At 43.2% G+C, this 15,192-nt stretch overlaps 1 protein-coding gene across 2 annotated transcripts in view; it reads right to left on the bottom strand.

Annotated features, from left to right (window-relative positions):
- Window positions 1-15,192, bottom strand: part of cab39l (calcium binding protein 39-like) — a 138,297-nt gene that overhangs the window by 28,395 nt on the left and 94,710 nt on the right. For both annotated transcript variants that reach the window (XM_038802617.1, XM_038802618.1), the window contains 2 exons: window positions 9,763-9,881; window positions 233-401 (listed from right to left, as the gene is read on the bottom strand). In XM_038802617.1, the coding sequence (XP_038658545.1) occupies window positions 233-401; window positions 9,763-9,881 (288 nt within the window). The remainder of the gene's footprint in view (window positions 1-232; window positions 402-9,762; window positions 9,882-15,192) is intronic.

Here is a 15,192-nt window from a genome sequence, read left to right as displayed (position 1 = left end):
AATAGATACTTCCAAAATGATCGCACCAAACTTTATTTCAACTATGCCAGAAAGCAAAGCGAGGATCTTCCAACATAAATGGGAATTCACAATCCTGTGCAAGTAGTAACAGCAGCAAGGTCACGGCAGCATGTAAAACTTCAACAATGCAACAGTTAGCATACCTGCACTCCTAAAGAATGTACACTTAAATATGGAAAAATTAATGAAGCTGTTAAGTGAAACAATTTACCTTAAATGTGGCAAAGGCATCTGAAGCAATGTCAAATGTTGACATTTCCACATATTTGAAGAAATCTCTAAAATGTTCTGAATAAAGGATTATTTTGGCAAGTGGCTCATGTCTGATGCATTCTCTCAGCATGATTCCACAGTTCAAGGCAATCTCTGTTGTTTCATACCTGAACATGAGAAAAGTAAATACTTTGGAAGACATTCAAAAGTGCAAACATCAAAGTCTGTTATTGTCAGCATCAAAAACTCAAAATATTTAAAACCACCAGACTTGAAAATCCATTAACATTTCACTGACAGTGCTCTGTATCCTGTCCTTTTTACTTTTCATGTCTAATAATAATGTTCTAAAAATACACAGGACAGCAGCAAAGATATGGATCAATATAAATAACAACATGATGTATCCTGGGACTAGGAAGGGAAACAGAAAAGAGACTTTTGTGGATTTTTTGGCTGCTATAGAATAAATCCTGCCCATAAAGGTTTAAAGTAAAGTGCATAGAACAGCTATCTTTATTCTGCAGCTAGCCACCTTAAGGTTCCCTCCATCAATAAGCTATAAATTAACCCCATTAGCAAAGTAGTTTGCCATTTATCCCTATAATTATCATTCTTCGAAGTACTATATCAATGCAGTAGTTAGCAATCACAGTTGTGGTTTAACAACGATTTTGATTAAAATAAATTAGGCATCAGAGCATGCACAATGGCAGGGCTAATGTCACTGAGTGACTTTTAGAGTGCTTGCAACAATTGCAAAAAATTAAATGAAAACCAAGCGAATATCTGCAGCACTAAAGATGCTACAGGGGCTCGTCAGCTCAGTTGGCTAGACAGGTAACGTGTGGATCAGATTAAATTCAACAGCATGGGTTAGATCCCCGTTTCAGCGGAGGTAGATTTGGGAACTGGCTGCTCACTTTACCAATAGTAAAAAAATCACAGCACCTTTCCATGTTTTGGCAAATAATTGCCAAGGTTCTGCCTTCAGACAGAGAACTCAAGAAGAAGAAGAAGAACAATGTTGCTATAGCAGCAAAAGCACAAAAATGAAAAGCAGTTGATGAAGAGATTTAGTGTTTGAGATGCTTGGAAAAGAGGAGCAAAGATCTACAGAACTTCTGTAATAAGCTAACCGATACATTTTGGGTCCTAGGGGAAAGAGTGCATGGAACTGGATCAGCAATACTGAAAATATCACTACCAAAATTGAGTCCAAACCACTGGTCACATGTAAAGGCGATGGAGAGATAGAGGATGGTGCTATCTGGTGAAACAACTAACAGTATAGTTGTTGTTCTACTTGCTAGACGTTAAACAAAATACAAAAGTAAAAACATTGAAAATTCCAACATTGTAAAAAATCAAGAGTTGGAGAGAGGCAGAAAGACACACACACAGACTTGAATTAGGTGGATCTTCAGAAGCTCTTGTTCATCCACCCATAATCCATACATTGAAAACAAGTCCGTATTTACAAATTGGTCCACGGCCCTGCTCCTCCCAAACACCCAGAAAATCCTGCAACCTACAATTCTGGTCCATCTTGCAGTCCTAGACTCTGCACCACCATATATGCTATAACCTTCAGCCATATTGTCAACACACTCCAATTTCCTGTTTAAAGCCACTTGACCACCCAATCTCGCTCACCATCTTCAAAAGCCAGAAACCTCAATCTTTCATGATAACTAGAATGCCCTGCCCGATTTAGGTCATGACTCAGAGCCCCAAAATAGTTTTGAGAATAAGGTGAGTGAAATAAAAGGTTCTAGGTTTATATTGAACCTTCCTGTCAAGTAAATGACAGAAGGAAAGATGCATGTTTACTTAAAAATATAAACCAAAGAATTTAACTTTGACCAAAAATGTGGACCCAAGGTTATTTGATACTTCTGCATTACAATTGCCAATACCTCTCTCAGACAACCACCTATATCAAGTAAAAGACACTACCATAAGCACAATTACAAAGACAACACCATAAGCATACTAAGCAGGCTGACTATTTTGGGAAATTCAAACAGATGAACATACCTCATTAAAAAAGGATTACCTGCATTTAAGTAATTTCTGGCAACCCTGCCAGCTTCAGGCATCTCCCAATACGACCCCTCCACTCTCACCCCTGTTGCTTCCAAACAAAATGATGATTTCAGTCACATACTGTTGAAAGCCTTTCCCTGCTGCATTGTAGTTTCCATTGCAATATCATTTCAATCCTAAATTAGTGGTGAAATGATCAGTCCACAACATAGTTTGGGGCCTCACGGTAGCATGGTGGTTAGCATCAATGCTTCACAGCTCCAGGGTCCCAGGTTCGATTCCCGGCTGGGTCACTGTCTGTGTGGAGTCTGCACGTCCTCCCCGTGTGTGCGTGGGTTTCCCCCGGGTGCTCCGGTTTCCTCCCACAGTCCAAAGATGTGCGGGTTAGGTGGATTGGCCATGATAAATTGCCCGTAGTGTAAGGTTAATAGGGGGATTGTTGGGTTACGGGTATATGGGTTTAATTAGGGTGATCATTGCTCGGCACAACATCGAGGGCCGAAGGGCCTGTTCTGTGCTGTACTGTTCTATGTTCTATAGTTCAGCCCTGTTAAACTCTCCATAGGGGTGAGCATTACTCTGGTGACTTAACACTTTCTCTCTGGCTCTCTTCCATGCAGAGACCATTTTCCATTTGAGTAACGGAACTGAGGCACTTCGGAGATGGTGGGTGCGATTTCAAACTGTTAAAAATTCATTTACGGGAAGCGAGTGTCACTTGCTGCACTAGCATTTATTGCCCGTCCCCATTGCACTCCATTTCAGAAGGCATTTGAGAGTCAACCACATTTCTGTGGATCAGGAGTCACATGTAGGCCAGACCAGGTAAGGATGGAATATTTCCTTCCCGAAAGGACATTTAGTGAACCAGATGGATTTTTACAACAATCAGCAGTGATTTCATGGCCATCTTGCGTTGATCTTCTCCATGTCCTTTGTTTAACATCCCTCCTTGGCAATCCGGTTTGTGGGTTGGTGAGAGACCTCCAAACTGACTGATCACCTGAAACATTGGGGGTTTGAACGCCCTGTAAAACGATCGAGAGCATTCGCACATCTTAAGAGCCTAAATTCAGATTTTTCTTTTTGCCAGCAACCCATTTACGCATTAAAAATTAGACCAGGTTGTGCAATGGGCTGGGAAAGTGTTTCAGTCTAATTTTAAAGGCAGGGCCAGGGGCACGGTGATTTTAATCAATAAAAAAGTCCAATTCTCCTCATTCCAGATTGCGGCTGACCCAAATGATCGATATGTAACTGTATGCGGCTCCCTATTGAATACCCCTGTAGTTCTGGTCAATGCCTATGCCCCTAATTGGGATGATACAAATTTAATCAAGTTTTTGTTGTGCTCCCTCCCCAACCCGACACACAGTTTTATTTGGGAGGCGACCTGAACCATGTTTTAGACCCAAAATTGGATTGATCAAAACACAAATCTTTTGTGTTGGGGGTGGCCAGGGTTGTCTCTTCATCATGGCTCAAATGGGATGGGTAGACACTTGGGATTTATTGTATCCAAATGACAGGAACTTCTTTCTTTCTCGTGTTCACCATGTATACTCTCGCATTGATTTTTTTCCACTTTGGCTCTCCTCCATGGGTTATGGTGGCTGAGCACTCAGCAATTGGAATCTGTGACCATATCCTACACTTTGTGGATCGGTTATTGGAATCTGGCCCCACCCAATGTCCACCCTGGAGGTTGGATACTACTTTATTGGCTCATTAAAAATGTTTAGGTAGCTTGTCCACCTCTATTGATAATTACATTAAATTGAATAGGTCCGATTCCAACTCCCCTTCCATGTTGTGGGAGGCTCTTAAGTGGGGGGGGGGGGGGGAAATTATTTCTTATTGCTAAATATGAAGAAATTAAAACAGCAGAGGTTCGTGGACTCCATTTTATAGGCAGATCACCAGTGCTCACTCGATTATATGCAAGCATACAAAAGTTGCAGATCCAGTTTGATATACTGACCACCAATAAGGCTGTAAGTCTGTTCAAGCGCGCCGGGGTACTCTCTATGAATATGGGGAGGCCAAGTGTCTTTTAGCTCATCAACTGAAACGGCAGTTGGTCTCACATGAAATCTCCTAGATACTCAACTCGGGGACAATTTCTTTTCCAACCTTCTGCAGGTCAATGTAGCTTTTACACCCTACTACTGTGACCTGTATGTCTGAGTCACCTGCAGACAAGGCAATCATGGCTAAGTTTCTTGACAACCTGCCCATCCCATCTGTTGAAAAAGTAAGAGTTGCGAGTGAGACTCCCAGTTACGCCCCAACGAGATTTTAAAATGCATTTGTCTTAAGAAAGCTGGTAAGGCGTCTGGCCTGGATGGGTTTCCTAGAAACACAGAAAACAGGAGGAGGAGGAGGCCATTGGGCCCTTCAAGCCTGCTCCACCATTCATTATAATCGTGGTTGATCATCCAACTCAATAGCCTAAACCCACTTTCCCCCCATATCCTTTGATCCCCGAGGTGCTCTTATCTAACTGTTTCTTGAAAACATAATGTTTTGGCCTCAACTACTTCCTTTTCTTTCCTTAATTTAGAGTACCCAATTGTTTCCCCCCCCCCCAAAAAGGGGCAATTTAGTGCGGCCAATCCACCTACCCTATACATCTTTTTGGGTTGTGGGGGTAAGAACCACGCATACACGGGAGAATGTGCAAACTCCACACAGACAATGATCCGGGGCCAGGATTGAAACCAGGTCCCTGATGCTGAGGCAGCAGTGCTAACCACTGCACCACCATGGATCCTGTTAGAATTTTGTAGGTTTCTATGAGATTCCCCCTCATTCTTCCCGCCATCCCAGGAATCAGTCTGGTAAACTTCGCTGAAGAGAGCAAGAACATCCTTCCTCAGATAAGGCAACCAAAACTGCACACAATATTCCAGGTATGGCCTCACCAAGGTCCTGTAAAATTGCAGCAAGACATCCCTGTTCCTCGTGCTTAAATCCTCTCGCTATGGAGGGCAACATACCATTTGCCTTCTTTACCGCCTGCTGTACCTGCATGCTTACGTTCAGTGATTAGTGTACAAGGACACCCAGGTCTCATGGCACATTCCCCTCTCCTAATTTATGGGCATTCAGATAATAGTCTGCTTTCTCGTTTTTGCTACCCAAGTGGATAACCTCGCATTTCTCCAAATTATACTGCATCTGCCATTCATTTGGCCACTCACTCACCTTGTCCAAATCACATTGAAGGATCTCTGCATCCTTCTCACAGTTTAGCTTCCCACCCAACTTGGTGTCATCTATGAAATTGGATATTACATTTTGTTCCCTCATCTAAACTAGTAATATTGATTGTGAGTAGCTGGGGTCCTAGCACTGATCTTTGTGGTACCTCATGAGTAATTGCCTGCCATTTTGAATTTTATAAGTTTTATAAGAAATTCTCAGACCAACTTAAATCTTTGCTATTAGATATGTTTATTGACTTTTACCCCGCGGTTCATTGCATCCAACACTCGCTCATGCCTCTTTCCTTGTCCCTTAAGAAGGACAAGGACCCAACCAAATGAGGTTCACACTGACCCATTTGGCACAAAACAAATGTTAAGCTGCTTGCTAAGGTTCCGCCACTCCGGTTGGTACCATGCCTTCCAAGCATAATTTAGAGGACCAACCAGTCTTTGTAAATGGCCGTTAGTTATCAGCTAATATACATCGCCTTTTAAAGCTTATACATTCCCCCTCTCCTGTGCCCGAGCCAGAAGTGATAGTATTTTTAGATGCAGAGAAAGCAGATGACAGGGTAGAATGGGGCTATTTGCTTGAAATTTTTGGAAAATTCAGATTTGGCCAAAAATATGTTTCATGGATCTGTTTGCTATACAATGTCCCTACTATCTGCATTCACATGAACACTTTATATTCTGACTATTTCCCCTTGAGTAGGGGCAAGAGGCAGGTCTTTCCATTCTCTCCACTTTTATTCACCCTAGCAATACCGCCTCAGTCTTGACAGTTTCCAATCAATCAAAGGGTGTTGATCGGGATGGGGTGGAATATGGGTAATCTCTTTAAGCAGATTACTTATTTTTTACATATTACAGACCCAAATCCCTCCACCAGTGGCATAATGAAGACACTTAATACTTTCAATTCCTCCTCCGACTATAAATTAAGTCAACCCCCCCGGGAGACAAGCTCATTTTGGCACGTTACCCGTTTGCCTCTCCAGTACAGGTTTGTGTTAATTTGGGGTCAGGTGGCCCATAATTGGGTCTCATTTCGCAAATTTAATTATTCCAGTCTGATCAACAATGTTAAGACTGACCTACAGAGATGGAACAACTTTCCTTTGCCTTTGGCTGGGTGGGAGCATTTAAACAATAAAAATGAACATACTCTCCAGATTTTTCTTTGAATGCCTCCCCGTTTTCCTGCGCAAATCCTTTCTTATCAAGGTTAATACATTGATACCTGCCTTTATCTGGGCTCCAGAGGGAAAGACAGATATGGGCTTGGTCTTTCCAAACTTCTTGTCTTATTACTGGGCCACCAATACCCAAAAACTCTCACTGTTAATCAGCGATCCTGATTCAAACTGGCCAAATGGAGGCTCATTCTTGCACTACATCCATTCTCCCAGCCGCAGTTACTGCGCCATTTACCTTTTCTCCTGCTAGATTTTCCTTGTACCCGGTCGGAGATAGTCTTCTCCCTTAGGATCTAGAAACAGTTCCTACAACAATTTAAACTCCCGACTTTGTCCTCACTGGCCCCTCCACCTTTTCTTACTTTCAGGGCTGGACTCAACCTTTAGCTTCTGAAAACTGAAGGGACTCGAGCACTTTGGTAACCTGTTCGTTGAGGGGAGGTTTGCTAGCTTTAAGAAATTAAAGGAGAAATTGAAAGTACCCAACTCTAGTCTTTTCCGTTATTTCAAGTTTGCGATTTCACCCGTTTGGCTTTTCCTTCCTTTCTCCTGGCTCCACCTTCAACCTTACTGACGAGGATTCTTTCCTCGGACTGGCTAGGCAGGGAGATTATTTCAGTTCTAAATAAATATTCTCTCATCTGATCCCTTTCCACTGATTTGATTTGTCACATGTACCGAAGTACAGTGAAAAGTATTTTTCTGAGGCCAAGGGAACGTACACAGTAGACAAAAAAGAATAATCGACAGAGTAAATTAACATATAGTACATCGACAAATAGTGATTGGTTAGTGCGGAACAAGGGGCCAAACAAAGCAAACACATGATCATGCAGCCTAGGGAGTCATTGAATAGTGTTATTACAGGGAACAGATCAGTCCGAGGGAGAATCGTTGAGGAGTCTTGTAGCTGTGGGGAAGAAGCTGTTCCTCAGGCTGGACGTGCGGGTCTTCAGACTTCTGTATCTTCTGCCTGATGGAAGTGTCTGGAAGAGAGCAAAGCCCGAGTGGGAGGGGTCTCTGATAATGCTGTTTGCCTTCCTGAGGCAGCGGGAGGTGTAGACAGAATCAATGGGAGGATGGCAAGCTTGTGTGATGCTTTGGGCTGAGTTCACCATACTCTGCAGTTTCTTGAGATCTTGGGCCGAGCAGTTGCCAGGGCGAGGGTGCAATAGGAGTGTGAACTGGGCCCTATATTCAAGTGAGGTTTGGAGAGAGGCCCGATACAGGGTCAACTCCACTGCCTCATGTGCATGGCTGAGCCTAATGCAGTTCAAAGTGCAACATAGGCTACACTTGATTAAGGCCAGGCTGAGCGGGTTTCCCCCTAATGTTGAGAACACATGTGATCGATCGCTGTTCGCTTGCTCCTGCAGATCACATGCATATATTATGGTCCTGCCCTAGACTAGCCAACGTTTGGGCTTCTTTTTTTTTAGACTATGTCTAATATTCTCCGATTAAATTCACAGACATGCCCACTGGTCACCCTATTTGGGGTTTTGAACTCTCCGGCAATTTACCTTGGGATAGAGGCGGGCGGACATTGTTGACTTTCCCTCATTGATAGCACAGAGGCGGATACTGCTCGGTTGGAGGTCTTCCACTCCGCCTAGTGCCTTTGACTGGTTAGGGGACTTAATGTCCTTTTCACATCTGGAGAAAATTAAATTTACTATTAAGGGCTCTGTTGAGAGGTTCTATCGGAGATGGCAACTGTTTATTTCCTTTTTCAAAATGCTAGTCACTGTCAGTTGTTTAGGGATAGAGTTCAAGTTATTTGCTTTTTCTTTGTTTTGTATTACTGGAAGCATTTTCTTTTGTTCTTCAATTTGCATTAATTCTTTTTTAAGAAATAAATTTAGAGTACCCAATTCAATTTGTCTAATTAGGGGGCAATTTATCTACCCTGCACATCTTTGGATTGTGGGAGTGAAACCCACACAAACACGGGGAGAATGTGCAAACTCCACACAGTGACCAAGAGCCGGGATCGAAACTGGGATCTCGGCGCCGTGAGGCAGCAATGCTAACCACTGCGCTACCATGCTGCCCCAAATTTGCATTACTTCTTGATTTGTACAGTGTTGCATTGTAAATCTGTTTGTGTTTAATGAAGAAATTAAATCCCAATAAAATAGATTTTTTAAAAAGACAATGAATTCCATGGTCATCACTAGACTTTTATTGAATTCAAATTTCCCCATCTGCCATGCCGGGATTCAAATCCGGGTGCCCAGATCTTGCCCTGGGTCTCTGGATTACTAATCCAGTGACAATACAATTGAGCCACTGCCTAATCCTAAAAATATTTTCTTGGCCATACCAAGACGGCCATTATAAGCGAGTGCGAGTGTGGGGGGGGGGGGTTATATGTTATCATATGGCTTAGGTTGATTATGGACTTAAATTATATAACAGATGGCTGTTAAATCATTCAAAGGTGGGCGGCACATGGCGCAGTGGTTAGCACTGGGACTACAGTGCGGAGGACCTGGGTTTGAATCCTGGTCTTGGGTCACTGTCCTTGTGGAATTGCACATTCTCCCCATGCCTGCGTGGGTTTCACCCCCACAACCCAAAGATATGCAGGTTATGTGGATTGGCCACGCTAAATTGCCCCTTAATTGGGAAAAATAATAATAAGAATTGGGTACTCTAAATGAAATTTAAAGGTTTTTTGTTTAAGAAAAATTAATAGAAGGGTAATCCATTATGATTTGAATCAAACAGTGTAACACAATGCAAAGCAAAAGATAAATGCATGATCTGCATTATTATCAGTACCTGTCAGCGAATTTTCCAGTGTGATTAGGTGGCAGATTCACACCATCTTACAAAATCTCAAAAGTAAATTGAGACTATTTTGCACAGTTTCTAAATAAGGGCCTCTTTGACAACAGGTTTCTGTTATAAAATACTGTCTGATGTAAAATATTAGTTTTTGTTCTTAACATCAACCTCATTCTTATTACAAAAACTCAAGACACTCAGACCACATTATATTTCCGAAGCAGGTGTTCAGCATTTACATTATATTAAATTATTTTAAAACACTTGATAATACATACCCTTTCAACAGCATAAACAAGATTTGCTCATGGGAACATATATATTCCACTGTTGGGGTGCGAGTACCAATCTGTCTCCGCAAAATGTTGTTGAAGATCTGTGTAACATCCTTCTTTCCCTATTTCATGAAATATATAGTAACAAAGTCAAAAGTCTGGTATTGGTATAGTACTATTTTTAAAACAATTATAACTGCATGAAAATGTGGCCATTAGACCAGACAACAGAAGATTTCAAAATAATTGATAAACTACTCAAGTTTGAAAGTCTAGTTTCTTGACAATATTGGATAACTCAAAGCTTAAATAAATTAAACCTTCAAAATTGCCAAATCAATTTGTTCACAGGTGAGCTTTTGCTTGTGGTAAAGCAATCAACAAGCAAAATAAAGCAAAATTAACACTAAGTAGTACTAATTCCAAACAATAAAGCTTCAAATTCAGGTGGCAGGCTGTCTATTGAAGAAGTGTTTAAAATAATAGTGCATGTTATTAGCTAGGTCTTGCTCATTCTTTGGCTGCGTATGTTATTTAAAGAGGAAAATTACAATGTAGTTCAAAGTTCCTTGCAGAATTTTGAGTCAGACTTGGCACTGCAACTAATGTCTTATATAGCTGAGAATGTAAAGCACTAAATGAGGTTGTGGGGTGCTGGTGGTGGGCGGTTGAGTCATTTAGTTCATCAAACTAGCTTCTTCCACAGATGATGGTCTCTTCCCACAAATCAAATTTGTTGAAAGGTGATTCTGGCTAAATGTTCTCTTAGTAATGTAGGGGGACAATAATACAGTGGTTAATATAAAATGAGTTATTTGCTCATGCTGATCTTGTTTTCACTGGTTTTTCTCTGCTGTTCTCTCATCAATCCTTCAATAAGTATATATTGGTGTCAGAATATAGAGGTGATCTTTGGAATAGAAGTGTCTAACTGGGGTACAGGAACAGCGTGATCTCGGGGCACAGAAAGACAAACCACTGAAAGTAGTGAGGCAAGTCAATAAGTTACTTTTTTCAAAAAATGAAGCAAACAGCACTGAACAGGGTCAACTCCGCCTCGTCATGCGCAAGGCTAAGCCTCATGCAACTGAAAGTGATGCACAGATTGCGCCTGACAAGAACCCTAATGAGCAGGTTCTTCCCGGAGGTGGAGGATAAATGTTAACGGTGCCAGGGAGGCCTGGCCAACCACACCTTCACGTTCTGGGCATGCCCCAGACTTGTTGGGTTCTGGACAGCCTTCTTAGAAGCAATGTTCAAGGTTGTGGGGGTGAGAGTGGAGCCGTGTCCAAGGAAGCAGTCTTCTGGGTAATGGACCAGCCAAAACCATTCATAGGACGAGCTGCTGCCCTTGCCTTTGCTTCCTTAATTGCCCGTCGAAGAATCCTGTTCAGCTGCCGATCAGCAGAAACACCCACAGCTGGCGGACCTGTCGGAAATTCTCCACCTGGACAAGATTAAATTTGATGGCCTCCACGCTTCACCAACTTGTTCCAGGAGCTGTTCGAAGCCAACAGCGTGGGGGTCACGGGAGCCAACGAGACTGCACGGAACAGACAGGGAGGGGAAGGGGATGCCAGGGAGAGAAGAGGGGGAGGCTGGAGAATGGCTGAAATAGATGTCAGGGGGCTTAAAGCAAGGCCATACAGAACGAACCCTCCAAAGAAACACCAAAATAAGATGGGGGAGGGGTGAAGGGGTGAAGCCAAAGGGGGAGGGGAAGGTACCAATTGCCCACTGTATAATGAGTGATCAAAGAAAAGATCTTAAAACAATAAAAGGTGGGTGCGGGGAGTGGGTACCATGGAGGAGGAGGAGGGGTCAATACCAAGGCAAATGTCTTGTGTATTGAGCCTGATGCACAATTGAACAGTGTATAAAATGAAAAACTTCAATAAAAACATTTTCAAAGAAAAAAAACAAAGCAAACTAGGCACAGGTTCATTTCTGGAGGGAAGGAATTGAAAAGTCGAGGAGTGATGTTAAACTTGAATTGAACTTGTATTAACACAACTGTATTCTTGGTTATGGAACTGATGAGATACTAATGTTATGTCAATGTTGTAAATAGAACTGAGACATTAAATGGTTTAATTACTCCTTGAGGATGGCATGGACATCATAAATATTTCACTTCTTTAGTTGAATAAGTTGCTGCTGTTCCCTTGTCAATAAATAAATAAATAGAAGCGGGCATAATAGTTGATTTTGTTTGGACTAATGCTCAGGGGACACAAGTTCGAATTTAACCACAGCAGCTGGGAGAAATTAAATTTAATTAATTAATAACTTTGGAATGAAAAGATTCTCAGCGATGACAACTATGAAACTATGAGATTTCTGTAAAAATCCATCTGTTCATTACTGTCCTGCAGAGAAGAAAATCTGCTATCCTGACTGGGTCTAAGCAACAGCAATGTGATTGACTGTGCCTTCTGAAATGGCCTAGTAAGCCACACAGTTACATCAAACAGCCACAGAAAAGTTGTACAATAAACCAGAATCCACATCACTACCAACCTAAGCATCAGAAACTATAGGCAACCTGCCCTGTCTACCCTGTCCATTTGTCTTCCCCACTAACATCTGGGACTTTTGCCAAAATTGGGAGAGTTGTCCCACAGACAGCTCAAGCAACCATCTGGCATAATCCTACTCACTAAATTGTACCTGGCAGCGTAGTCGGCTGCCATTCCAGCAAAATTCTTTGCCAGACAACCAGAGAGGCGAAGGTAACGATGTTGGCCTTCTTCCCCTCCATCAGCTCTGGCATTTCTGATATCCCCAAAATTGCCACCGTCAGGTCTGGCCCGAGCTCCACCCCCATAATTTGTGCTAGCGTCCCAAACACTCCTGCCCAGTATCTCTCTAACTTCTCACAGCCCCAGAACATATGCGTGTGGTTCGCCGGTCCTCGCCCATACTTCTCACTTTGCCACCCCCTGGACAAACCCACTCATCCTTGCCCGAGTCATGTGCACCTCGAGTACCACCTTAAACAGTCCTCGCACAATGTTGAATTCACCCTGCGCAGTGCCTCACTACACACTCCCCCAATGAATTCCCACCCTCCTAACTCCTCTTCCCAACTCTCTTTGATTCTGACCACTTATTCCCCCCTGCTCCCCCAGTCACCCATTATATGTCCCCAACCCTGCCCCCTCCTTCCATGTCTGGAAGCAGCAACCGTTCGAATAGGGCATACTTCGGCAGACTGGGAAACCCTTTCCACACTTTCTGTGCAAAGTCCCTTACTTGTAAGTACCTAAATTCACATTCCTTCGGGAGCTCTACCCTCTCCCACTACTCCTCTAGACTTGCGAACCTTTCTTCCAAACACAAGTCTCTCCCTCTCACCAACCGCACCTCTCTAACACACCAATCATGGACTGCACCATCGGGCCCTCAGTGTATCTCCTCCGTGCTAGTAGGAACGCCGCCATCACCATGGCCCTCAGGCTGGACCCCCTGCAAGAATCGTTCTCCATCCTAACCCCTCTCCTTCCCACCATCGCCTCACTTTCTCCACATTCGCTGCCCAATAGTAGTGCAACAGGTTCGGTAACCCCCCCCTCCCCTTCTGCCTCTGTAGCAGGGGCCTTTTCACCCTTGGCATCTTCCTGGCCCATATACTCTGAAATGACTGCGTCCAAACTCCGAAAAAGGGACTTCGAATAAAAATTGGGTGTGTCTGGAATATAAATGGGAATTTTGGCAGGACATTCATTTTCACCACTTGAGTCCTTCCCACCAGCGTCAGGTGCAGTGTATCCCACCTCCTAAAAACCTCCTTTAAATTCTCCACCAAACTTTGTTAAGTTCCACGTGTACAATGTTGCCCACTGCCCAGTCACTTGGATCCCCAGATACACTATATGGCAACCCTCCTAAATTAGCTCCAGAACCCGACTCATTCACCATGAACACCTCACGGTTCCCCACTTTCAACTTAAGACGCGAGAAAGCCCCAAACCTCCCTAATAGGCTCATAATCCTCCCAAACTCTCCAGTGGGTCCGGCATACAACAGAAAGTCGTCCACATAAAGTGACACCCAGAGCTCCTGACTCCCCCTCCAAATCCCCTACCACTCTGCTGACCTCCTAAGGGCAATCGCCAAGGGTTCTATTGCGAGTGCAAACAGCTGCGGCGACAGTGGACACACCTGCCTCGTTCCCCCATACAACCTTAAACTCCGTGAGCTCATCTCATTGGTCCATACACTCGCCACTGGAGCCACACACAATAGACGCATCCATGCCACAAACTTTGGCTCAAACCTTCCCAGGACCTCGAACAGGTACTGCCAATCCATCCGATCAACGTCCTTTTCAGAGTCCATGGATACAACTACCTCCGGTACCTGTCCCTTCAACGGGATCGTGATCACATGCAATAACCGTCTAATATTACTCGGGAGTTGCCTGCCCTTCACGAAGCCCGTTTGATCCTCTGCAAACGAATGCATCTTTCCATCCTCCCCGCCACCAACTTAGCCAACACCTTCACGCTCTTATTCAATAGCGTTATGGGCATGTACCTCTTATCTTAAATCTATGACCTCTTGTTCTAGAAGGCCCATCTTTTATATCTCAACTTGATCTCTGCCCTCATTCCTCTAAACTTGAGAGAGTATAGGCCTAAACTGTTCAATCACTCTTCATACGACAAACCCATCTCTGGAATCAACCTAGTGAACCTCCTCTGAAATGTCTCCAATGCCACTTCATCTTTCCTCAAATAAGGGGACCAAATCTGTGAAAAATAGTCCAGGTGAGGTCTCACCAATGCCTTGTAGAGTTGCAACACGTCCTTACCTTTATACTTGATTGCTTCAGCTATAAATGCCAACATTTCATCAGTTTTATTATCTGCTATACCTGCAGGCTAGTTTTCTGTAACTCAATGAGGACCGGCAGATTCCTCTGCAATGGAGCACTCCAAAGTCTCTCCCCATTTAAATAATAAGCTGCCTTCCCATTTTTCGGACCAAAATGCATGACCTCACACTTACCAACATTAAACTCCATCTGTCACATTTGGCCCACTCTCCGAACCTATTTATATCCATTTGCAAGGTTCTTATTTCCTCATTGCAACTTACTGTCCAACCTAATTGTATGTCATCTGCAAATGTGGCTTTAGAACCTTCTATCCCTGTTTTCAAGTCGTTTATATAGATTGTAAATAGCTGGTGCCCAAATACTGAACTCTGTGGCACCCCACTGGTTACATCGTGCCCTCCAGAGAAAGACCCATTTATCCCAATTTTGTCTTGTCTGTCAGTCAGTCTTCTATTCAAGCTAATAAATTACCCGTAATCCCATGTGATCTAACCTTGTGAATTAACCTTCTGCGCGGTACCTTATCAAACGCCTTCCAGAAGTCCAGATACATTACATGTACAGGACCCTCAATATACACTTTGCTTGTT

The sequence above is a fragment of the Scyliorhinus canicula genome, chromosome 7, assembly GCF_902713615.1.
Source record: "Scyliorhinus canicula chromosome 7, sScyCan1.1, whole genome shotgun sequence".
Classification (NCBI taxonomy): domain Eukaryota; kingdom Metazoa; phylum Chordata; class Chondrichthyes; order Carcharhiniformes; family Scyliorhinidae; genus Scyliorhinus; species Scyliorhinus canicula.
Note: the sequence above shows the minus strand (reverse complement) of the source record. Positions and strands in the feature narration are given on the sequence as shown.